The sequence below is a fragment of the Phascolarctos cinereus genome, unplaced genomic scaffold (assembly GCF_003287225.1).
Source record: "Phascolarctos cinereus isolate Bilbo 61053 unplaced genomic scaffold, phaCin_HiC Scaffold_5;HRSCAF=322, whole genome shotgun sequence".
Classification (NCBI taxonomy): domain Eukaryota; kingdom Metazoa; phylum Chordata; class Mammalia; order Diprotodontia; family Phascolarctidae; genus Phascolarctos; species Phascolarctos cinereus.
In genome coordinates, this window is record NW_027555958.1 from 129,958,329 (window position 1) to 129,985,684 (window position 27,356).

General features: G+C 38.1%; 1 protein-coding gene across 1 annotated transcript in view; it reads left to right on the forward strand.

The window, feature by feature from the left end:
* MTCL3 (MTCL family member 3) overlaps positions 1-27,356 on the forward strand; it is a 75,443-nt gene that overhangs the window by 29,795 nt on the left and 18,292 nt on the right. The window contains exons 7-8 of the mRNA XM_020987004.2: positions 9,803-10,978; positions 12,470-12,797. Coding sequence (XP_020842663.1) covers positions 9,803-10,978; positions 12,470-12,580 — 1,287 coding nt within the window. The 3' untranslated portion in view covers positions 12,581-12,797. The remainder of the gene's footprint in view (positions 1-9,802; positions 10,979-12,469; positions 12,798-27,356) is intronic.

Here is a 27,356-nt window from a genome sequence, read left to right on the forward strand (position 1 = left end):
GTAATTTCAGTCTTTTTATCATTATTCTCCCCTCTCACTTCTAGTGGTTCCTCTGGGAGCTGAATTTCTGAGTCTCAGCCTCCAGTTCCCTGACCTACATCTCTGCCCCAAGTGACTTTTGGTGGGGACAGAACTGGTTCCATCAGGATGCTGAGCTCTTTCCTTCAGGCTTAGTCAGTGCCACACAACTCCCCCAAAACACAATGTACTGCCAGGTTCTCTCTGTTCCTCAGTTCTCTAGATCGGAATTACAGAGCTCTACTACACTGCTGCTATCGCAGCCTGATCAAGTTTCTGCCTTGGAGTTTGGATCTCCTGACACTGGCAAGAAAGAGGTTAGGGTATGGGGCTAGGGGATGGGGTTGCATCCTTTTGCAAATGCAGGGGGTTGGATTGACTAGTGAAGCCTTACTGCCTGGAGCCTGGTGAATGGTAGCGGAACAGGGGGCTGAGTGAGGTGAAATAGATGTTATAGCTCACAGAGTCTTTACCTTTGGGTTCTTGTTGTCCTAGACCAGGGAGACAGCTGAAATTGCTTTATCTCTGACATATACTTTCTATTTTGGAAAGATTTGAGAGTTTGTAGGGATCAGAGAAAATGTTTAGTCCTCTATCTTGTTGTACACATGACCCCATTTTGTAAGGTTATTTATTGAACCCAAATAGACCTTTATATTTATCTCCATCAAATCTCACCTCATTGCTCCATTGCTAAAGGAAAACACAGCAACCACCCAAAGTAACAAACAGATCTGTCAAGAATTTTTAGAATAAAAAAAAAAGAATTTTTAGAATACCAACTCTGTCATCCGACCAGTTCGCCACCCCTCCCAATTCTGTGTCATCTGTATACTGTATAAGCGTTCCATTTTTTCCTTTATCCAAGCCATTGATTAAAATGCTAAACTGCAGAATCAAAGGAATATCCTTGAGGAACTTCTACTAGTGATTTTCCTTCAGTGGAACTGGCCTACTAATGACTGTTCTTTGAGTCTAGACATTCAATCAGTTCTGAATCTACCTCCCTAAAACTACTGTCTATTTCTTCATTTTATCCAAAGAAATGGTATGAAAGACTGTCAAATGCTTGTAGAAATCTAAGGAGACTCTGTCTATGGAACCCAGATGATCTAATAACCTAATAATTAAAAAAAATAAAATTACTCTGGCATGATGTGTTCTCAGTTAATAATAATAATAACACATCTTAAGATTTCCAGAGCACTTAACATATATCATCTCTTTTGATCTGAGGCCACAGGCTTTACTTCTGGCTCCTTTCTTGGATTTTCTACTAGAAATTTCTGGGTGTCTCAACGGCTATTCCCTTTCCTACATGGTAGCCATGCTAAATATTATCTACTTTAGCAGATACATGTAGGCAATTTTCCCATTTGCCCTCTGTTCTTTAACTGAGAGATTTTTTGATAAGATTTATAAGGATCCATATATGTTCATATATGTATATGTATATGCATATATACACATATATATGCATATAATTTTTACCAGTCTTTACTATTTAAAATACTTTAAATTTATTTTATATGCTATGAAGATTCATTGGATTTTTACAGCTTTCTTATTATCAAAAAAATTGAGCAGATTTACAAAGGTAGAATTGTTTTCCCATTACTGAGTAAAATTTCCACAAAATTAAATTGATTTCATGTAAGGGTTCCAAATTGTGTTGTTTTCCATTCTCTTATTTCTATACCTTCTTTACCATAATGTATTTTATCCTTATGGTAAATATTTTTTTCTGACATATACATTCCCTGGTTTTTCTGACCCTGAGAGTCTTTATTTCCAAGATCCTCTTCTCTTTTCTCTTTCTTTTTAGAGCTCTTTCTCCGATAATGTACTTTATCTACTTTTTTTTCCTCATTAATTTTAATTAACTTGCTCCAAATGTCTTTCACTCTCATACAAAGTCCAGTTTATTGCTGTATATCCTTCTTCTTCCATCCTTTGGGCTAGTGCTATCTTATTTATCCTAGAATTTTATGTTGGTTTTAACCAGCATTTTATGCAAATCATCCCACGTGGCATCCCCGCTGAGTCCTCATTCTATTTCCCTCAACCTCAATAATAGTTTTAATTTCTCAATCCTCTAACCTATCTCTTAAATGACCACTTCTTTTATCTGGTTGAGGATCTATACCCAGCCTATAAGAAAGGATGAAGTCAGATATGAACACATTATTGTAACCCCATTGTGTTTTCTTGTAGTGTTTAGTATTAACACACATAAAAAGAGTATATTCTACTTCAGGGCAGCAGTAGAAAGGAAAGACCTTTGTTTTTTTCTCATAGGCCAGGCTAGGTATAGGTCCTCAACCAAAAATTTGAGGCAGTCTATCATGTACATTTACGGAGAATTATTCCTAACTCCTTTACAGGGCAAAAAACAGAGTAGAGTAAAAAGAAGTTTGGAGTCAGAAGACCTGGGTTCTTGTCTTAGACCTGCCACTTCCTACTCTTCTAACTTGGGGCAAGTCACTTCAGGTCTCCAGGCCTCAGTTTCTTCATCTGTAAAATGAGGTTGTATTTGATAATGTAATGTCATATATTCATCTCTTAGAGATCATTTTATCTAAACTCCCAATGCCCTCCACTGAAGTCTTTTCCAGTCATAAGGCCCCTGTCAGGTCTGGAACCTATGATTCTATTATCTTGTCTTCATCTGATTTACCTTAATTCTCTGAGATCTTGTCCCCACTGCCTTGGCTAGATGAGTTATGTTCATATATCTTAGTCTTTATCCAATGAGTTATCTTACTAAAGTACAAGTATCTCAGCCCTTTTAGAATCTAGTCCCTTAATCCTTTTTTCTAGTTATAGAAGCCTTTTACTTTGATAAGCACTTCCTTTTCTATCATCCCCTCAGAGACTGAATGACGGACCATGACTTGGTAATGAGTTTTGTGTTCATTTCCTCAATCCCTGGATTCTTCTTCCTCTTGTCTAAGATTTTTCCCTGTGGGTTTCAGGCTATAAAAAAATCTCATTCCCTCTCATTTAGACCCTTTCTTGGAGATCTCAGGGCCCTGGCATTAGAAGCTAGTTGATTAAAATGACTTCTTTAACTGCTTGCTAAAGCTAGCACTGCCCTTATTTGTGAAGTTGGCTTTTCTACGCTGCCCTAACAGGAACAAATTTAACAGACATTATTGAATCATCCACTATGTGGAAAGTGCTAGGGATGCAAAACCAAAACCAAGAAAGTCCATACCTTCAAGGAACTTACATTCTATTGGGAAATACGACTTGTACACCAACAAGTAATTGAAAGGTAATTTGATGAGAGGGTGCTAATGTTTGGGAAGGTGGAATAAGGAACACATCATATAGGAAGACTCATGGGTTGCATAACTAGCCTTTGGGCCCTCTTATCTGTGTTTTAAACAGAGAGCATGAAAGGTAATCTACTCTTCTGGACATCAAACTCCTTTTCTATTTAAAACCAAATCTCCAAGCTTTTAAGAAATGAATTTACATTAGTAACATTGCCAGAAATAGCCACATCTTTATAGAATAAGATAGTATTTTTTATTTTATATCCCACATCCTTTATTCTTTTTTGCACATAGACCCTTGTCGGTCTTAACTGGATCACTTTCCTTTTTACAAATGTATTTTATTCAGTTTTTATGTGTATCCAAGGAAGTGCCTTTTAATTCTATAGTCTTATAAATTGATGTTAAGTAGTTGGCTTTGTAAGTCAGTTTAGTGGAGGGAGTATTTTCATCCCTACCCCTTTTCCCCAAGATACAGTTAAAATTCCCATAGCATTTTCCTTCTTGTTAAATACAGGAAAAGTTCCATATCCTTAAATAATATTTCCCTTAAATAAGGTTATTTTTTACAGGTGGGGTATGGGGAAGATAGCTGACCTTTGTCTTTCCCTAGTTCACATTCATGAATTCATGATCTGCCAACCAGTTCATTTATCTTTTGAACAATAACATATATAGTTGTTAAACTAAAATTCACTCCTAATGTAGTTCTCTCTCTCTGTCTTTCTCTCATTCTCTGTCTGTCTCTCTGTCTCTCTCCTTCCCCCTTTCCTTCACACTCTTTCTTATTCTTCCCTTTTGAACAATAGGAATACCTTAAACCCATTCCATTTTAATGATAATTTTCTTTCTTCATATTTAGCCTTATTTTTTGAACTAAAACTGTATCCACTTTTTCTTCTCCATAAGTGAAAATCAGAGATCAATATACAGAGGACTATATATCTGACCTTCAGCAGTATTACGCAGTTTGCATTACATGTTCCTATTTTAAGTAGTACCTTTACAAGGTCATACTTTATTTATTTAAAAATGTTCTTCAAAACTTTCTTTGAAATTTCTATTTTCCTTCGAATTTTGACTGGCCTCTTTCAATATCTTGCATTTGTCTTAGGTTCTGTTACCTACCTCCCTAGTCTACCCCCTATGCTCCTGATTTCCTATTTATTATTAGACTTGGGTTTCATGGATAGTGAGTCTGTTACATATTTTTTTCCTTTGGCCCTTCCTTTCATTTCTCTAAAAGTTGTTATCCCATCAATTTCTTTCCTCTATTGTAGGGCTCAGATAATGTTGTTTCTATTGAGTTAGGATCAACTTATTTTCTTTCTCCATCAAGAGATATATTTTCCATATGTTGCTTACATTGGAACTCTTGTTCTTCATGTAAAGAAATATATCAGGTGAAAGAAAACTAGAATTCACAATCAAATCCTAGACCACAATAATAATAATAATAGTATTCATATAATCCTTTAAGGTTTCTGTATTATCTCATTTGATCTATTATTATCCCTATTTTATAAATGAGGAAATTAAGGATGAGAGTTGTTATATGATTTACCCAGGGTCACAAAGCTAATAAATGTCTAAGGTAGCATGCTAATTCAGGTCCTCCTGGCTCCATAGCCAATATTCTGTGCACTATGCAATCTAGCTTCCTATTTTAGTATAGCTGGGTTTTTTTTTCCCCCACTTTCTTATAAGCCAGCTCCTGAAACTCTCTTGGGAAGGGAGAAGGGAACAGAATCCACCTTTCTCATCTACTACTAATATTAGTCTGATCTCTACCAACCAGAATCCAATAGATAGACAGATTGATAGACAGATGCATTAAGAGAGATACATAAAGAATATAAGAGGAGGAAGAAGAGATAGCAAAGGAGTCACAGAAAGAAGTCATAAAGAAGTGTAGAACAGTGAGGGGCAGCTAAGTGGGCAGTGTATAGAGTATGTGGCCTGGAGTCAGGAAGACTCATCTTCTTGAGTTCAAATCTTGTCTCTAACATGACTAGCTGTGTAACCCTGAATAAGTCATTTAACCTCTGCCTCATTCTCCTCACATTTAAAATGGGAATAATCATGGGAGCTACCTCACTGTGTTGTTGTAAAGACTAAAAGAGTTAACATCTGTAAAGAACTTTGTAAACCTTAAAACTCTATAAGAATGTGAGCCATTTTATCATTTTTTAAAAATTTTTCCTCCTTTTCTTTTTTGAAGTATCTACATATTACTAGATTTTTCTCTAACAGCCCTGGGTAGCTTCCCAATATTAATTTGGGCAAAAGATGTCAGTTCCCTCCCAGTTCACCTTTTTGGTAGTTATCATGGAATAGTAGAGAGGACTTTTGGATATTAAGTCAATAGTATCTGAATTCAAATCCCACTACTGACAGTTAATAGCCATGTGCCACTTGGCAAATCATTTAACCACCCTTAGCCTTAGTTTCCTCATCTATAAAATGGGCATAATAATAATTCTTATTTCATGGTTTTGTGAAGATCGATTGGAGCAATAAAGTTATTTTGTAAACCTTAAAGTTCTATAGAAATGTTAGTTATTATTAATGAAGTTATATCATCATTTCTTTAATCATGATATCCTTTGGGACAGTTTATAGAAATATATAGTATTCTTATTTTCCACAAAAAGTGTTCATAATTCTGTTTTTATGGAAAGCTTCCCTGCAATGCTTTGCTATTAGATTTATATGATTTTTTGGGCGTATGACTTAGACTGTCTCCATTACTTGTTATGATCCTTCTTCATCTATTTAGAGAAAAATGCCTTTATTTCCATCTTCTACTTTCCAGGATTTGATTTCCTACTTATACTGTCAAAAATCCAGACTAATCTGATCATTTTCTTGAGATTGTTAATATGTCACAGTATCTTTTAAACTAAAGTCACAATGTTTCCTCTAGACATGGTTTCAATCCTGAAGATAATGAGCAAATGCTTTACCTAAACTTGCTAAGTGGAACCTCTGCAAATTTATTTCAAAAGTTTGGGCCTTCTATTTTCTAGTGTAATATCCTCCAAAAGAAATATGACTTCTCTACTGCTCTGTAGTTTCTGTCAAGCTTCTCTCCTCTGGAGAACTGAACTACTACACATATGTATCTTGGTTTCAGTCCAGTCAAATTGATAACTATGGTCTCCATCCCATGATTTTTTGCTGAGCAATGGTTCTCACGCCTCACAAAATGGCTTCCACAATAATTCATCTTCCAAAATAGTCCTTGAGTTGTCCTATTCCACATACAAAATCTATATTGGTTCTCTTGTCTGTTTTCTTTTATTCCCATTTCCATCTGTGTTCTTTTACAGAGAACAAAATGAAGAAATTAACATTACCTGTATCTCTTTTCCTTTTCTTCCTTTCCTTTATTTTTTGCTTCATTTTCACCATCTTGCTACCAATCACCAGCTTCTTCCTGTCATCATTCCCTTTCAATTCTCCTCTTTCCTGTAGATAATGTTTGCTGCTACTGTTTTTGTTCTCATAGGTCTCTTTTTTCCTTCTGACTCTGTATATCAAGTCCCTGCTCTCCTCTTCTTCCTCAGCCTCTAAGTTTGTCTGTTTTACTGTAGCTTCTTGGTCATCTTACAGTGGTTTACCATATGTAGCACATGCTGCTCCCTTGCCAGTATATGCTACATACACTACCCACTCCCATAGGTGAAGCCTATTTATTTCTGGCTTTGTGCTGGACCTGAAATTTCATCTATTTTGGGAATTCCTCGTGAGAAAACACCCTCTACCAGTTCTAGACATGCCCTGCAATTTGTAGTTCTAGAGAGTGGCCTAGTACTAGAGACAAGGGTACACTAGTAAATGTTTAGCAACTGGCTTTCTGGGGGAGGGGAGGAAATGTTAGCACAACACACTACCAGGTTTAATCTCCTTTATTGACTTCTCCATTACTTTCTTAAGTCTGGACAATCAACAAAACAATAAATTAAGCTCTAATTTGTAACATTTGCTGATTTCTGGGGTGTAAATGCTCACACTGAAAATCTATCAGCTCTTAAGAGCCCATACAAAGTAGATCAATCATACCTCTGTCTGGGGATTAAGTGGCTTACCTAGAGACACACAACTTGTATATGAAAAGGCAGGGATTGAAGCCAGGTTTTCCTGATTCCAAACCCTGCTCTTTGCTTTTTATGGTACCACCTCTCAAAACCCATTTGATATTTACAAAAAAATACAAACAGGTAGTGAAGGCCAGCATTATATTTGCATTTTATAGATGAGGAAACTGATTATAATACAACTTTTATTGCCTGAGCAATAGTCTACAGAACATAAAAATAAAACCCAACAACAATAATAGTAGAACTCTCTGTCTCAAGGCCACTTGTATCTGAACTCCATAAAAAAAAAAGCAAGAAAGAAAGAAAGAAAATGGGAACAGGATGTATAATAATTATACAGAATTTCGGGGATTTCAATGGCCATCTAGTCCAATACACACCTGGGGGAAAAAAGCAAACCAACATTCCTTTCATAATACGCCCAACAAATCACCATCCAAATTTGGTTTGAAGCTCTCCAATAATGAAGCCATCCCTTGTCAAGTCACCCCATTCCACTTTGGGAAATTTTGTGGGGAAATTTTTCTCAACAAATTTGTCTCTCAGAAATCTCTGAGAAGATTGCTCCTAGTTCTGCTGCTAAGGTCAAACAAAACAAGTCTAAAACTTCTTCCACAAGAAAACACTCCAAGTACTTGAATACACCTATCATATTCCCATGCAGTAATTTTTCCTTTTTCAGTTTTAAAATGCATAATTCCTTAAACAGTTTCTTAGGTTGCATGAATCTGAGGCCCCTCACCATGCTAGTTGCCATCCGGTTCATCTTTTTTAGCATAATCACAAACATTACATAATTAAAATAACTTGCTCGCATTTATATGGTGCTTTGCAGTTTACCAAGCTCTTTCTTCACGAGAACATCATGAAGTCCATGATTCAAATATTGCTATCCCCATTTTACAGATCAGGAAACAGAGGCCCAGAAAAGGGAGCGCAGTTAGTCACAGCACCAAGTACATTAAAGAAAGCTTTTTCTTTCTATTCTTAAAGAGAGTTTTTCCCTTTATTAAGTCTGTGATATCTTTCAAGGTGAAATCTATGCTTCCTCGCTTCGCCTCAACCCATTTCTATCTCTTGAGCTTTCTAGCCCCATATTTTCAGCTGCTCACTGTCTATATCCACCTGATTGTCCCATCGATATCTCAAACTCAACATGCTGAAAACAGAACTCATTATATTTTCTTTTAAACATATACTCCTTCACCTATTTTCCCTTTTTCTGTTGAGTGCATCACCCTTCTCATTATCCAGAATGTTAATAACCTAGGAATTAGCCTTGATTTTTCACTCTCACTCTCCATCTCATCTGATCAGTTGTCTATTCCATGTCCTTAATCTGTCTCACATCTTCCCCATTCTTTCTACCTATACTACAACCACCCTAGTTCAGTCCCTCATTATCTCTTGTATGTATGATTATAATAACATCTGAATTTTGCTTCCTGCATTCAGTCTTTCCCCTCTCAAGTCCATCCTTTATCCAGCTGTGAAACTGAGATTCCTAAAGCATAAATATATAAATGTCACTCTTCTGTTTAAGAAGTTTCAATGGCTCCCAATTGCCTTTAGGTTAAAATACAAATTCCTTTGTTTGACATCTAAGGCACTGGACAGTTTGATGCCACTCTGTCTTCCCTGGCTGATTATATATCACTTTGCAAGCTAGCTGAATTGAGCATGCTTTCCTGAACATGACATCCCATCTCCTACCTCTTTGCCTTTGCAAAGACTGTTTCCCACACCTGAAATGCCTTCCCTCCTCATCTCTACCTATTGGAACCTCTCATTCCCTTCAAGATTCAGTAAAATGCCATTTCCTTTAAGAGACCTTTCTTGATTTCCCCAGTTGTTAGTGCATCCCGTCACTGTGTATTTAGGAAAATGGATCCTCTACTTGTTCATATGTGAACATGTTGCATAATACATTTCCTGAGAGCAGGGTTCCCTTACTTGTGTTTTGGTATCCACTGTGATAAGCACGGCGCCTGGCACATGTAAGCACCTGATAGACGCTTATTGATTGATGACATTGGTTGACTCTAACATTTGTCTGTTGTTGTAAGCTCCTTCACCAAATTTTAACTGTACACAGTTACAACAGACAATGATTAGCTAATGTGAGTGCCTACAATTTCTTTTTATCATAGCCCTTTCATGTTCAGAGATATAGCTTCCCAAATATTTATTTTCCAAGTAATTGTTCAGACTTCCTTGGCACACAAACAGCATTTTCCTTCACTCTCCTTCGCCCACTCCTTCCACATACACATCCCTTAAATCAGAGCCTAGCCATAAGGGAAAGGAAATTAGCTTTGCAGGTGTCTTTTTTTGGTTGTTCATTTTCATGATTTACATAAAAATGATTCCTATTCCTTTCTCTCTTTTTTTTAAAATGAGGAGGATAGTGAAGATCTGAAATGCCAGCTGCAATTTGTCAAGGAAGAAGCTGCTCTGATGCGAAAGAAAATGGCAAAGATTGATAAAGAGAAGGACAGATTTGAGCATGAGCTCCAAAAATACAGGTCATTTTATGGAGACCTGGACAGTCCTTTACCCAAAGGAGAAGCTGGAGGACCTCCCACAACGAGGGAGGCTGAGCTCAAGCTTCGTCTGAGGCTGGTGGAAGAAGAAGCCAACATCCTGGGGAGGAAAATAGTGGAACTCGAGGTAGAGAACAGAGGCTTGAAAGCTGAACTTGATGATTTGAGAGGAGATGACTTCAATGGGACAGCTAATCCCCTCATGAGGGAGCAGAGTGAATCCCTCTCTGAGTTAAGGCAACACCTGCAGTTGGTGGAAGATGAGACAGAATTGCTCAGAAGAAACTTGGCTGACCTGGAGGAGCAAAACAAAAGGATCACAACAGAGCTAAATAAGTACAAGTACAAGTCTGGGGCCCACGAGAGCTCGAGGCACCATGACAGTGCCAAAACTGAAGCCCTCCAGGAGGAGTTGAAGGCTGCCCGTATGCAGATCAACGAACTCAGTGGCAAGGTCATGCAGTTGCAGTATGAGAACCGAGTACTTATGTCCAACATGCAGCGTTATGACTTGGCCTCCCACCTGGGGATTCGGGGCAGCCCCAGAGACAGTGATGCTGAAAGTGATGCTGGAAAGAAAGAAAGTGATGATGACTCCCGTCCACCACACCGCAAAAGGGAAGGGCCCATTGGTGGAGAGAGTGACTCAGAAGAGGTCCGAAATATCCGATGCCTCACCCCCACCAGATCCTTCTACCCAACCCCAACCACCTGGCAAAAAAACTTCACAGACCGGCAGCAAATGAAGGATATCCGCTCAGAAGCAGAGCGTCTGGGAAAGACAATAGACCGGCTGATCTCAGACACTAGTACCATCATCACTGAGGCAAGAATTTATGTGGCCAATGGGGATCTGTTTGGACTGATGGATGAGGAAGATGATGGCAGCAGGATCCGGGAGCATGAACTGCTTTACCGGATCAATGCACAGATGAAGGCATTTCGGAAAGAACTCCAGACTTTCATCGACAGGCTAGAAGTTCCAAAGTCATCAGATGACAGAAGTGCAGATGAGCCATTGTCTGTTAGTCAGGTACAGTTCCTCCTATTGCATCCTAAGTTGATGAAAAAGTCACTCCCACATAGGTGAGGTCTATGTATTTAGTCTGTATTTACAGGTTAGTTGTGATATACTCACTGGTTTATCGGCTTCCAAGTTAAGTTTGATAAAGTCCGCCAATTCTTTTTGGATAATAGCAATTGAGTTTGCTTTTGAAGTACATATAACACAAATGATCATTTTATGTTCATCATGCTTGAATTTGGTTATTTTCTTAGTAATTGTTTTCTTTACATTTTAATTAAGAATAAAACTTTAAACTCCAAATTTCTTGATATCTTAAAGCCTGGAATTGGTTATTTCCCCCTACTTCTCTTCATGTTTTCCTAGGCGGTACTGTTTTACAAAATGCCTGACCACAGGCTAAAATATGTTTACCAAGAATCAGGAACATAGATTTGTCATTTTACCCTCCTTAGAAGGTAGAACCTGAAAATGGAACACAAAAAATTAAAAAGTATATTGGGGGAAATAATATGAGGAAGGGATTTCAATGTCATTTGAACAATTCTGTCCTAGGACAAACTCTGAAGTAGGTAGTGCTAAGAGAGTAGGTTTACCTTGTAGCTTATATCAACAGTAAGCCAAAAAATAAGCAAATAAACTTCAGGGGGGGAAAAAAGATATGGCCTAACTGTTTCTGTAAAAGGAAAAACTACCTTCTTCCTTCTCTCTGGTTCAGAACAGGGGCTGATGAAGCAGTGTTTAGTTCAAAATACTAGCCATTTTAAATTTTAAATTGCCTTGTACACAGAGGCATATATGCATCAATTACACATCAGCGACTGAGTATAGGACAGAAAGACTGGCATTGTTATATGAGGCCAGTTACTCATGATATCATCATTCCATGAGAGAAGTCCTTAAGAATTTTCCACCTAAGCCATTATGCTGAAGTGTTGAAAAGAGACGAGGGATTGATATGCTTTTATCAAAAGATCAGTTAGTTACTGACACATAACTCTGGATTACTTTAATGTTTCCAGCAATAGCTAGAAACAACATGACCCTAGCTGTTATTTTAAACCTTTTCTGGTGAGCTTTCTAGGGCAAACTATGGAGGAGGGTAAGGGAGGGGGAATGGATTGAGGAATAACTTGCCTAGTGATGAAACAGGTAGTTTGAAATAGAAAGCTTAAAATAGTCCTCTCCTTTAACACATCAAACATTTGGCTTTGGGTTTCCTTGTGGCACAAATCACAGGTACTGTGAGCATATGGCTTGACAAAAAATGGTCCCCTTGGGGGTAGTGGGATGTGAGAGAGCACCTCTCACTTCTAAGTGAGAGAAAATAGTAAGTACAGTGGGTTTTCAGCTAGAAACTTTTTGAGAATATAGGCTCAAACTATGGGATTTTCCCTTCCTTTACTAGATATAACAGTATTGGATTGTTGCTTATTTGATGATAGTTTTTGGATGGTCACTAATTAACTCTTCTGTTTGTCTCTGTATTTACCTTCCCAGATGTTCCAGCCTATCATTTTACTTATTCTCATTCTTGTATTATTTTCATCACTTTCTTACACAACAATATTTAAACTTGTCTTTCTTTTTACGCTGTTTTTTGTACTGTAAGCCTTTCGTCATTTATTGTTCATTGTAGTATTATTTTCCATTTGTTTATTTTGTCCACCCTCCAAGATAAGAAGTAACAGAAGTATAGTTTCTGTAGTAACCAATGCTATAAAAACACTGAAGACTGCTTGTTTCTTAAAAAAAAAAAAAGACACACATACACACACAGCCAAAGCAACTGACTGATATAAGAATCCGGTCTACAAGAATATTTCAGGTAAGGAAAAGAGTCAGCATAACTTTCTGTGAAACATCTTAATTCTGGATTTCTTCTTTTAGGTCATTTTTCCTGTAATCATCCTCACCATCTTGACTGAGCAATTGTTGGAATTCCTCAGTTGATCCATGTTTTAAGATGACAGATCTAAAATGAAAGTGTGAGAGGAGGAAGTGGAGGAGACTAATATGACAATTTTTCTAATGGCCACATAAATGTAGATGGTCATAAAAAGTGTATTTTTGAAAAATTGAAATGGCCTTATTTACATTTTCCAACAATACCAGGCTTATTTGAACATTCGGTCTAATCCAGTCTAGGCAATTGCGGGAAAAAAATCCCCTTTATTTACATTGCGTCCATTGAGCCTCACAACAATTCCTGTGAAAAATGGAGTATTATCCCCACTTTGACAGATTAGAAAAATGAGGCTTTAAGAAGTTTTGTGACTTATTCATGGTCACACAGCTCTGATACACAAGTATCAGAGGTAGGACTTAAACCCATATCTTCCTGACTCCAGGTCCAGCAATCTATCCACAGCCACTCACCCTTGGAACTGGGATGAGTAGAAATGGTTTGGATCATGGTGGTGTCTAGAAATGGAGATCATGTTTTGAAAAGATGTGCTGTTGTAATAGAAAACTGGGTAGTAATTTAGTACATGTAGAAAAGTAGCTATTATTGCACTGCTTCATTGAACTAGGTCACAGAAATCCAACTGCTGTCTTTTGTCACACCTAGAGCCAGCAGTTCCTAGTCTAATGTGTTAGGGATTTTTTTGCTGTTATATTTAGAGTCCAGTTCTCTGTAACAGATCTCTAGAACAAACCTCCCCCGAAAAAGGAAGACTAACTCTATTTGATTATGATTTTCCTAAAAGGTTTGCCATTGATTGATTCCACATTTTCAATTCAATTCAATGAGCATTAACAAAGCAGTGACTTTGTCACAGACTAAGTTAGATGCTGGGAATTCAATGGCAAAAAAGAAAAAAAATAGTTCCTTCCTTCAAGGAGCTTACCGTCTATACAATACTCATTGTGTTGTGTGAAGAAACCCTCCCTAAGAGACTGGAAACATCTTCTGCACCTGAGCCCTCGAGCCCTTCTCCAGAGTCTTTCTTCCTTCTCTCCTCAACTGCCATCAGCTTTTAAGTAGATCCCAAAGGAATTTTAATTCTCTGATTCATTCTTCCTTCCACCAACTCTCATGGCCCAGTGCCAGTAATCTCTCACCTTCCTTGGTTCATCCAAAATAAAAAGAGTTCAAAGTTGAAAAGCTTTGCTAGAAAATTAAGGGATGGGGAGAAGTAAAATAAAACAAAAAGCAAAGTCTTTTCAGTTCAGCCCTGTTTGATCCTGTCTTGTATCATAAAAGATTATATTCTTACCCCTGACCTATCTCAGTAATCAGCTCAGGAGCTGGAACATACTCCCTAATAATAGTCATAAATGGTCCCTCCTTTCAGTGAACTTCCACTGGCTTTACCTTTCATTAGTGTTTAGACCTAGTCATAGATTGTTAGAATTGGAAGAGGTCATGGCTTTTAAGAGTCTTGCCATCTTTTTTCTCAGAGCTCTGTCCTCTAGTCATTAGAATGGATTGTTTGTGTTTTCCAGTTTCAAACCTCTTCTTAAATCGTCCTCCATTTCTAGTTCCATTTCCAGGAACTTAGCTTTCAGCATGGTCCAATTAACAATCACATCCATCAGCTCCACCCACTTCTCTACATTTTCATGTTTTTGACTCACACTCCTACTCATCCCCTCAAACAAAGTGGGCCCCTTCTGGTGTCCTCTCACAACTTTATAATATTTCCATTTAAAAAAAATACCTGAGTATTCGCACAGTTTCTACCCACAGTAATATTCAAATTTCCAATATTTCATAAAAATAGGAATCATTTTCTGACATTTCCCCATACTCTAACCAATACAGATAGATTTCTGTGGACCAAGTGAGCTAGTGTCTCTCTAGTGATTTGATTTTCAGCCCTTGCAGATGCAGTAATCGCCAGGAATGTTTCCAGATATTTATTTAAGTTATGAGTTCATTAGAACTAGTGGTATTTGTAGGGGCTGAATAATCGTAGTGAAGTATTGGGATGGAATTTCTTGGGCCCAAAAGCAAAGTGAGTCTTGACAGACTCACCTACCCTAAAAGATATGAATGCCCTGGAAGTCTCTATTTTCAGTCCCCAAAAGGTACACAACACTGGCATTTATAAGCATATCCTCCATGGATTTTATTCTCTTTGTCAAAAATACTTATGTGTGCATGTGTTTAAACATACATATATACACATATTTCATTATTAGAGCCAAAACTGTTTACAAACTTGGAAACAGTGCGAACTTTTGATATTCTTAGTTGCAGTTGTAATTTGTCAGAATGCAGTATGGCTTTTTTCTTAATTATTCCTTTTAGCCAGACAGCCAAGGGTCACAAACGAGATTTATAAGATGTACAGCTGAATCGAGACTAGCCCTTTATATAATAACTCAAATGGAATACTCAGATTTCTTTTTCTACTTTCCTTGATCTCAAACCAAAGTCATAATCTACTCTCCAAAACACATTCTAGCTTGGGAATTCTTGGATATACCCTTGGAATAGCATCTATCCAAGAGTAGTATTTGGCCCTGATACTAAAACTGGCTTGAAAATTCAAAAATACCATTAGATCTGACTATTATCATTTATGTACATGCCTTCTGATGGATAGCTGTCACTAATTTCAAAGGCAATTGTGTTCATGTGTGTGCTGAAATGTTTGGCTTGGAGGATGTGGCATTCATTTAGAACTATCCATGAATATTCTGGAATCAGAAATTGGCCACATCCTTCCTTTCAATTATTTAAATTTTTTTGAATCATGAAAACTGATAGAGGCAACTAGGTGGCATAGTGGATAGAATACTGGAGTAAGGGAGTGTGAGTTTCAGTCCTGCTGCATACACTAGCTGCGTGATACTGGGCAAGTGTCTAAAACTCAGCCTCAGTTTCTTTATCTGTAAAATAGGGATAATAATAGTACCTACCTCCTTGGATTCCTGTGAGGATCAAAGTAAATCTGTGTGCAAAATTCTTTGCAAATCTTAAAGTACTATATAGATGTTATCTGTTATTATCATCCCTATCATTAGCTCCACAAAGAGTCCTTCTCTACTGCCTCATTATGGTGTAGAAAGGCTGGAGAAGCTTTCATTCCAGGCCCAATAACAGTCTGCGTGTCTGAAGATGAGCCTAGCAACATATGAAGAGCTTCATCACCATATGATTGTGCAATAACAGGTGATGAATCTTTTGAAAATGATAAAAGAATACATAGCGAGTACATGCTCAACCAAAAAGACTTCATTGCATAGTAGATAGAGGGTTGGTTTTCTTAGAGTTAGAAAGATAGAGTTCAGGGTCTTCTACTGACACATACTGGCTTGTCAGTGCCTTGGGCACCTACTGAAGATGATAAGTTGCTAATGGGTTGGCAGTGAGGGCTGGGCATTTGTGGAGGGAATTTATTCATAGGCAATTCCCCACAATGATGAAATCACAGGTCATAACCAAAACATAGCAAACCAAAAACATTCTCTAGGAAAAAAAGGAAAATGACATTCCCCTAGAGATCTAGTCATGTGCAGTGAATTGAACATAGTCATGCAAATGAAAATATCCATCTAAATGTAAATTCACGGACTAGGCAGACACACAGCCACTGGCATAGATGCATTAAAGGTAAGTACAAGTGCTATTAATAAGAAAAGTCACGATTTGAATCCAGGTACTCTGATTATAAATCTAGCATCTTTTATGTTAGAAATCACTGGGAGGCAAACATACATTAGGCTCATAGGACTGTAGATTTATAGCTAGAAGAGACTTTGCTATTCAGTCATTTTCAGTTGTGTCCGACTCTTTGTGACCCCATTTGGGTTTTTTTGTTTGTTTTTGGCAAACTGGAATGGTTTGCCATCTCTTTCTCCAGATGAGGAAACTGAGGCAAACAGAGTTAAGTAACTTGCCCAGGGTCACACAGCTAGTAACTGTCTAAGGCCAGATTTAAACTCAGGAAGATGAGTCTTTTTGACTCCAGGCCCAGCACTCTATCCACTGCACCACTTCGCTGCCCCTTAAGAGACTTTAGACACCACCTAGTCATGGAGTTAGAACTGGAAGGAACCTGATAGGTCACAGAATCCAACCCTATAATTTTACAGATTAAGAAACTGGGGTTCAATGAACTTAAGTGACTTGCTTGAGGCCATATAGGCCACCTAGTGGCAGAATGGGATTTGAACCTGGGTCCTCCAACACAAAATCCATTGAACTATGCTGCCTCTCTTCTTCAAGTCTTTTCTTATATAAATGAATTATGCTGGCATCTTGACTTCTATCCATTATATTTCAAGAAGCTTTAAACTGTCCCTATATCCCTCTCTCTTCCCTCTCCCCACTTCTACCGGTCCTAATACAATGGAATCTACTGATCCTTCCCTGCTGCATATGAACATGCCCATGTCTCTCTCAGCCTCAAAAAACCCCTCACTTCATCCATTTATCCCTACTAGCCATCATATCCCTTTTGTGGCTAAGTTCCTTCAGAAGACTGTTGACAATAAATGTCTGTATTTCCTTTCCTCAAACTCTCTTCTCCATAGTCTGGTTTCCATCATCACCATTCAACCAAGATTGCTCTCTCCAAAGTCACTAAATATCTCTGAATTGACAAATCTAATGCCTCTCCTCAAACCTCATCATTCTAGGCCTGTCTGCACCCTTTCACACTATTGATCACCCTTTTCTTGACATTCTCTTCTCTCTAGGTTTTCAGGACACCACTCTTTCCTTGCCTTCTCTTCCTACCTATCTGAACATTCCTTCTCAGTCTTCTTTGCTGGAAATTCATGTTGGTCATGCCTGTTAACTGTGGGTAGCCTACAGGGCTCTGCCTTGGGCCCTCTTCTCTTCTGCCTCTGTACTATTTCATTTAGGGATCACATTAGCTCCCATGGATGCAATGATCAGTTCTATGGTGATGATTCTCAAGTCTACTTATATAGCCCTAACCTCTCTTCTGACCTCTAGTTCTGCATCTCCAACTGCCTATTGGACATCTCCAACAAGATGTCCGGTAGACATTTAAACTCATCATGTCCAAAACTGAAATCATTATCTCCCCCGTTCCCCACAAAAAAAACCTTTCCTCTTTCTGACATCTCTATTACTACCAAGGCTACCACAATCTTCCCAGCCACCCAGGCTCACAACTTAGGTGACATCCTTGACTCCTGACTGTCATCCCTCTTCCCATCCAATCTATTGATTGTTGATTTTACCTTGGTAACATCTGTCAAGTAAACCCCTCTTCCTTTGACCCTGCCACCACCATGGTGTAGGCCTGCATCACTTTATACCTGGACTAGTCCTTCCTGAGGTCATCACCCCTGCCCTAGCTACTCTCTCCTCTTTTCCTCATCTTGACCCTCTGGTGAACCAGTTAAACAGTTCTTCACCATCCCCTTGAGACCCTGCTGCTCTTATCATATTGCTGATTGTACCCTGCCAAATCTCAGCCTTGGATCATTCCCACCACCTGCTGTCTTTGCTCTTATTCACATGCAGCTGGATGAAAGTGGAGAAAATCGTGCAGTTGTTCTGACTGGATCTGCTACAGATTTATATTACACAACCTCAATTGAGCCTTCACTACTGCTAGGCAATCCCTTTTCAATTCTCTACCCCCCTCTTTTTTTTTTCTTACACAGTTAGGATTAAGTGACTTGCCAGGGTCACACAGCTAGTGAGTGTTATGTGTCTGAGGTCAGATTTGAACTCAGAACCTTCTGACTCCAGGGCCAGTGCTCTATTCACTGCGCCACCTGGCTGCTCCTCAATCTGTCTTAATTTTAGTGCAATCCCTCCATTAATTATTTCTCATTTATCCTGTACATAGCTTATTTGTACATATTTGTGTGCTTGGTGTCACCATTATTAGATTATAAGCTTCTTAAAGGCTGGGGTTGTCTTTTGCCTTTTTTAAAATATTTCCAGCACTTAGAACAGTGCCTGGCATATAGTAGGCATTTTATAAATGCTAATTGAACCAACTTTCTGACTATTGCAATAGCCTGCTAATTGGCTTTGCTGACATTAATCTGTCCTTACTTAATTCCATTCTCCACTCAGCTTTCAAAGTGACAGGTGGGAACATCTTCCATTCCCCTCCCCTGCCTCTCCACACACACTGTAACTCTAGTGGCTCCCAATTACTTCCTAGAACAAATACAAACTCCTCTGAATGGCAGTCAATGCACTTCATAATCTGTCTCCCCCCTCCTCACCTTTCCAATTTTCTTACACATTGCACCCCTCCGTATCTTCTGTGATTGAGTGACACCAGCCTCCTTGCTATTCTTTGAACAAAATACTCCATTTATATTTCAGAAATTTTCACAGGCTGTCTCTCATGCCTAGAATTCTCTCTCCTCATCTCTTCCTCTAGGTTTCCTTCAAGTCCCAGCTAAAATAGCACAGGAAGCCTTTATCGATCCTCCTTGTCTAATGCCTACCCTCTATTTATTATTTCCAATTTATCCTGTATGCAGCTTTCTTGTCCAGAGTTGTTTGCAAGTTGTTTACCCCCATTAGACTGTGAGTTCCTTGCATGCAGGAACTGTCTTTTGCTTGTCTTTGTATTCCTAATACTTAGCACAGTGTGGGCACATAGTAGGCACTTAATGAATGTTTATTGACTGACTGGAGACAAGGAAGGGACTGTTTCAAAGTAGTTAGAGTCTCTGGAGATATCCTTCAGAGCAGTGGGAAATTTATTCCTCCCCTCTTTTTCAGGGTGGATTTTTCCAACACAACTCCTCAGAATCTCTAGTGACAGCACATGTGGGTAGCACGTGACTCTATCACCCAGAGAAACCTGTTCCCATCAAACTCATCCCACTTACTGCTGGTGGTGACAACAGCATGCCTCGGAGGAGGAAGTTGCCTCTCTAACCACCCCCTTTCTTTCGACTTCTATTTCTACCTCCTACTTAATTATATGCTTCTCCCATGTGAGCATTCTAGAATGTATCTCTTCCTTAGAAATCACATAATAGATTTAGGGAACGCAATACCCAAGGATAGTATTCTAACTACCTTCCCTCCTCCCAAAAAAGGTTCTCCATACTACAAAAATTCTTTACTTCCCCCCCCTCCCCAATCCTATTGGATAAATGCATGAATCTGGAAAATAACGTTATATAAAATCATATGTGAGAAACTTCCAGGCTTCCTCCTGCTAGGAGAATAATATCCCTGGTAACATTTCCCTTTCTGGAGAAAATCATCAGACAGCACCTTTTAAACTGTGTCATTTAAAAATAACATCCCAATGAGAAAATCCCCCTTTCTGAAACACATCATGCACACGTGGACTTTGGTACAGAATGCAGGTGATTGGTGAATTGGCTTAGATAAAAGGAATTTAGCTGGTTATTTTTAAGCCTAACTGACTCCAACTCATAAAACAAAGAAAATTTCAGAGCAGGGGCTGGAATGTGAGTTGGCGGGCAGTCCCTAACCCTCACTTTTATTCAAAGAGTGGAGTGGGATGGGGTTGTTTAAGCAGCTGCCAGCAAACAATGGCATGCCAGCATAGGGCTTAGCCTTAACTCTACATTTTAAAAAACGTTTATAGCTGTGTTCTTCCAAAATTGCCCCTCATTTTAGACTCTGGATTCATTATTTAGGCTACAGATCCTCATTACATGGCATAAGACTTTTAGGATTTGTTTTTGGGTGGAGAAGTGCAAGGAATAGTGGAGTTGGGTGGAAAGGTCAAAAACTTTGAATACTAATTACATTTTGGAAGGTTAATAATACAAAAGGCAGATTTTGTATAAACATAGCTGCCAATAACCAAGGCTTTGTAAATTTACCATCTCTACTGGAAAATATTTTAGGGACTATTGCTTATTCATCTTTATATACCCTTCTGGGCATACATAACATCTTGTATATAGTAGATTATAAACCTTTAGTAGTAAATAAGTGTTTGAGGGAGGGATGGAAGGAAGAAAACAAGATGAGGCAGTGGAAAAGAACACTCACAGGGCCAGTGATCAAATTCTTTTGTGTTGTTTAATTGTACCTCACTTCTCCTGTCTGTAAGAAGAAGGGATTGAAGGGATTGCACTAAGTGACCTCTTCTATCTGTAATTCTAAAGGAAGGAAGGAAGAACGGAAAGTGGGTTATATATGTTCAGAAAAAATCCATATTATGAAACTAGTATTCCCTACATAAGCCACTTTTTCATAAGTAGCATCTTCAGTGCCATGCACCATGTCAGGTACAGAAATGGTCCCTGCCCTAAAAGGACAAGTGTGATAGGAATATCTGATCGAAGCCTCTGTTGGCATTGAATTTTATGCTATGCAAAGAAACCTATTCCCTGGGTCTGTCTGTATGCCTGAACAATAATTGTAATAAGTGTGGCAATGATCTAAATAGTTCTAAAATATATTCATAGTTCTTTTGATCAGCTGGGGTCCTTTGGTTCATAAAAACAAAAGATGGGTGAATACAGGAAAGATGTATCAGTTTTGAATAAGGATGTTCTCCTTGACAAACTGCTTTAACATTGGGATGACTGACGAAGGAAACCTCGGAATCACCTTCTCCAGATAACTTGGGGTATGGGTAGGAGTGGTTTAAAGGGTTAAAGGGTAAAAGAATTATCCTCCTTGAAGGTGGGCAAGAGACTATAAGATCCTCTGCATGGAATGTCATGTGAGTCAGCAGAGCTCCTGCATTAGAATATGAACTCCCTGAGAACAGAGGCCATTTGTTAGCATTTACATGTGCTTCAAAGTTTTTTCATCCTCATGACAAACCTGTGAGATAAGTGCTATTTCTATCCCCATTTAACAGATGAGGCTGAGCACCCTTAGAAGAAGACTTGCCCAGGGTCACACAACTAGTAAAGTGTCTGAGGCAAGATTCAAACTCAAGTTTTCCTGACTCCAAATTTAACACTCTATCCACTGTACCACCTGACTGCCTCCAACCACCATTCCTTTCATAGTAAAAAAAATTTGCCTTATAGCATTGTTTTAGGCTTCTGAGTTAATGGCGAAATGTGCCTGCCTTGTTATTGTAGAACAATAGGAGTGAGGGGTCTTGAGGAATCCATTTACCATGCTTGTACCCAAACTATTTGTGCAGTCTCACAGCAGTTATAGTCAGAAAGTTTAAATCAATGAGTCCCTTTTCCTTTTATCTAATTCTATTCCCTTTTTTTTCCAGTGAAAGCAATTAAAAGTGGCATGTTCTTCAGTCATATACCTTCAAATATTTGAAGTATTGCCATTAAACTCAGGTTTCTTTTTGCTCTGGTTTTTCCTTGGGACACTTTCCCAAATTTTTCATATTTTGGAATGATTTTATGGACATTTTCTCATTTCCTCTCATCCTATTTCATTGGAGGGAAACTTAGAAGATGGCATATTCTCAAATTTAAAAAAATGGATGAAAGAGAATCAACTAAATTGTCCGATCAGTGGTGTAGGGGCATTTTGGAAGCATATGTAATTCTCATTTCTCCCTAACACTTAGCTCTTAAAAGGGTTTCTGAATTTTAAACCATTTTCTGCATTCTACCAATAACTCATACTATGTTAAGGGAGAACTTAATAAAGAGGAATAGTTCACCTATCTGCTACTGTTTATACTTTTTTTAAAGAGAGATCAGAAGAGATTTGTGCATCCTAATTTGACGAAAAATTGTTCAGAAAAAAATGAGTCTTTGGATTACGACAAATCCTATGGGGATGAGAAGCAATAGAGTGTCTTAAAAAGCACAGTGGAATGGGAATCAGGGAAACCTGGGTTTTCATTCCAATTCTACTACCAACCAGCTGTGTGACCTTAGACAAGTCAGTTTCCTCATCTATAAAGTGAGGAAGGAGAACAGTAGATGAATCAAACTTCCATCCTTTGAGTAGAGATATGAGGGACCACAGTGGAAAATGTTGCATATGATTTTGATTGGTTGTTTTTCTGTGTTACAAGAGAGGGTTCAATTGGGGTGAGGAGAGTTATTTCAGGAACGGCATTAGTAATACTATTTTAAAAAGTGAGAGAGTTGGACTAAATGAACTCTGAGTTCCCTCTCAGCTCTAAAGATCAATGATTCTGTGATATTTTGCCAATTTCAAGCAAAGCTAAGCATTCTGGAGGTCATAGCACAATTGCATCGTTACACATACTTTTTTCAAATTTTTTGACTGGAGTGCCTCTCCTTTGTCTAGAGTATGTGCATGCCTTCACAGACAAATTTACTTGCCTTTCTGGGCATATAATCCTAGAGACGGAAGATAGAGTCATTTAAATGGTACTACTGCTCAGTCCCTTGGGTTCAGATTGAATTGATTGCTCCAGTCCTCAGAAATGCAATTGGATCCTTGTATGTCACTATTGTGATAAATATAAGTTAAGCATAACTCATAGTGATTTGCCAGAGTCAATCTCTGAAAGTAATTTATGTTCAAAGCTATAGCAGTGTGGAGAAAACAATGTAAAAAATGCTATGCAATATTCAGCCCAGTTCTCCAACTTGCAGATGGAATATTTGGCTGTAGGAGACCAGCAGATTTATGAGTAGATATATTTATATGTTCCAATAAGAAACTCATTAGTTGTTTTAAAAGTTTTCAAAGACCAATCAACAAATAGTTCTGAGTGTTTGTTGTACATAAGGCATTGTACAAAATGCTGTAACTGCTCTTAAAACCTCCCAAAATGGGGGGGGGGGGGGAGAAGGGGACGACATCTATCTATATTGGGAGAGGAATCCAGAGACAGTGCTAAGCAATGAAAATGAAAGGTGTACTTCCACACCTCTCACAGACTATAGTAGGGAATTGCAAGACATGATTTAGTCCTAGCTGACTTCCTCCAGGCCCACCAAAACAACTATTGGTCTTGTTTCTATAGAGAAGAAAACAGAATAAAATGATATCATCCAAATTTGGTTAAGACATCAGAATCTATGTCAGGTCTTAAATGACTATTACAGTCCTAGGATTTTAAGTACTGGGGAAACATGGACATCCTTAGGCTGTTCCAACCCTTTCCCACAGTGACTTGTATAAAAAGCCTATCCAGAGGCAGGTTTGTAATGGAGTGAGTGAATAGAGGTAGTTTAAATACCTAGTCTCTGGTTTAACAGATTTGAGGTGAAGAGCCTCTGAAGGTATTATGTCCCTGTAACTATCTTCAAAGTGTATGTAATGGAACACAGCTATTTATCTGAGGTCATTTAATATTCTCAGGAAATGTCTAATCTTATGGGATGAAGGGGGACAAATGGAGAAGGGAAAAGTTCACAATAGTTTCCCAGGCCAGGAATCTTGCTGTATATAGCATCTTGATATTACTGGTGTGTTATTATTATTATTATCATCATCATCATTATTATCATTATTAAGCTAATAGTTAACATTTGTATGGCTCTTTAAGGTTGGCAAAGCAAATATATTTGATTCTCACAATAGTCTTATGAGGTAGATGCTAATATTATCCCCATTTTACATATAAGGTGACTGAGAAAGGTTAAATGACTTGTCCAGGGTCACATAGATAGTGAATGTCTACCATAGTATTTGAAATCGAGTCTCTTACCTCTAACTCTAGCTCTCTAACCACCATGTCACCTAGCTGCCTAGTAGTATCCATATCAAAACTATTTAAGTTCCTTTTGAAATAAAATGTCACCTCCTTCCTCCTATATGGACAGTTTCACACCAGAGCTAGTATTAGAATATCCCCCATTGGACACTTATCAAGTGATCTATAGGGTAACCTGCAACTATTTGACTTTTAGAAAGTGGAATATGGTACGTTAGTAGCCTGATACTCCCTAGAAACTGCCTGGTACTTTGAAAATCAAACTGGACTGCTTTTTAAAATTCATCCAACCAAGGAAACCCCATGTAAAAATTGTAAACTACTTTTTTTTCCCCTTTGGTTTCTTTATTCCTTTTCCTTTCTTTATCATCTTGAAAAACTCTGAGTCTTTCCATTGTACCATGCTTCCTCATACTTCCCCAAAAGCAAGGCTCTGATATTGCCACATGTTAGTTAGTCCAGAGTCCAATCATCTAAGTGATTTCTCATGGCTTGCAGGGTCCCATGCCCTAGATAAGGTACATAACCCTTCCTCATCAAATTTTACCTGTCCTATGTTGCTTGCCCCTAGAAGCCTGGTCTGAGGTAGCTGTAGTTCAAAAATATCTTTAAAATCAGAATGTTTTATAGTTGTAAAGACTAGCCAATAAAATAATCTAAGTAAAGTTATTAATGGATAATGCATAATTTAAATATACTTTGTAAATATTTTTCATTTCCTTAACTGTCTACATGTTGTATGATCATACTTTCTCAGTCCCTTCTCTCCCTATTACACACACGCATGCACATACACACAGAAGGAAATATAAGCTTTTTCCTATTTATATTGCCTGTGTTTTATAAATATTACAGGCTTAATAAATGTCTGGGGTATTAAATTGATCAGGGACTCTTCATGAGACAGTGCAATAACCTAAAGGAATGCCATTTCCAAAGGGAGCCAGGATGGAGGAGGAACTACTTGGGGAGACCACTCAAATTATACCCTATAGGTGACCTAAGGCCCAGCTTTGAATCCAAACCTAGAGAAAGCAAGTTTTCTCTCTGTTGATTGTGTAATACAAGTATAGAGATAGGCTGCAGAAACAGAGGCTCAAAGCGCCCTCTGGTGGTGGATGGCCTTCTCTGCTCCCTGAGCAAACAGAACAGAGTGGGTCATCCTTATTTAAATTGCACAAGCTTAAATAAATAAATAATTGCACAAGCTTTCCCAGGTAATGAATTTGGAAATGTTATATTTAGTCACAAAAATGAAAAAAAAATCAAGCTGGTTACTAAGTAGCTTCCATTCCTAAAACGATTTTTGGCTGTTTCTGCAAAGTAAACACAGAGCAACATTTGGAGAAGAGAGGATAGTTGGAAACTTTCCAAAAGGGAAATATTTCTGTCATCTGGAAACATCTGTACAGAAATCCCAGATATTAGATAAGCTCAGCAAAGGAATTTTCACCAGTTTTCAAAACTAGAAGCAGAGCATCCCTATGAAGTTGGGGATAGGTCCATAGCAAAGAAGAAAAAAAAATATATTAGCTGAAATATGGCAATCCATGAATGAAATTGTCATGACCAGATCTGGATGTGTCTCCCACAATTATCTGCACAGAAATGAAGAGTAGAGTCTGGTCATCAAATCTCTATTTCTTCTTTCACTAACAGAGGACTCAAGTGACAGAAGACCAAATTTCATCCCACTTGCCTTTAGTATGATCAAAATTTGTGTGATACTATGCCAAAATCCAGGAGATGGCCAGAATTCCATTCTCTGACTTTGTATTTGTCACCTCATAGTGACTGGTCATAGAACCACATAACTTTAGAGTCAACCCATAATGTAGTTTACATAAAGTTTATACAAAGGAACAAATATTAAATCAGATGAACCCCTAAAAGGAGGAAAGTGCCTAGGAAAGTAGGATACAATTTTAGAGCAATGCTGAAGAAATGAGATCATGTAATTTAGTAATTTAGAAACAGTAAAACATTCTCTAGATGTGAGATAAGTTCTGGGGTTATGCTTCTGGAATTGGGTGTAATTGTAGCCCTAGAAGTCACCTATAAAAGTGCCCAGACAGGGCATGATTTCAAAGGTCTCCATGTCATAAGATAAAATTTTGATTTGCTTTTTTTAAAGACCATTAATGTTCCACCTATAGACACTTGAAAAACAATATCCATTTAAGTGGGATGGTTGTAAACAGATGTGGGGAAAAAGGGACTAGAAAAGTATTTGTGTATGGCAAGAAATATGATGCTGCCATGTTATGCCATTAAAGTTCTAATATCACCCAAATTAATAGAGCCTTGGCTGACAGTGAAAGAGGATCCAATAAATAGAGATGTTTTGGGGGCAGCTAGGTGGTGCAGTGGATAGAACACCAGTCCTGGATTGGGGAGGACCTGATTCAAATCCAGCCTCAGACGCATAACACTTACTAGCTATGTGACCCTGGGCAAGTCACTTAACCCCATTGCCTAGCCCCACCCCAAAATAGAGATGTTTTTGTATCTCCCTCTAGGATAAGGATTATTAATTATACTCAATCTATAATGCTACTGGGAAAGTTGTTGCCATCAGTCCTTCATATTTTCAACTACAACTTCTGCTCTTTCAATTTCTGTTTTGTGATCCAGCATTTCTATAAGCTCATAACTGGCATAATACACATATACATATTTTTCTAAGGACTCTTCACAATATCCACAGGTAGACTAACATACTAGTAGAGAATGACTAAATGCCCCCACCAATGAAATCACAGATCCATGGAATCATTGAATGATGCCTATGTTACTCACCTTACTCAAATAGGTAAATAATACAATGACATGAAGCTCTTTATAACTAGAATGTAATACGTAAATTTAAAGTA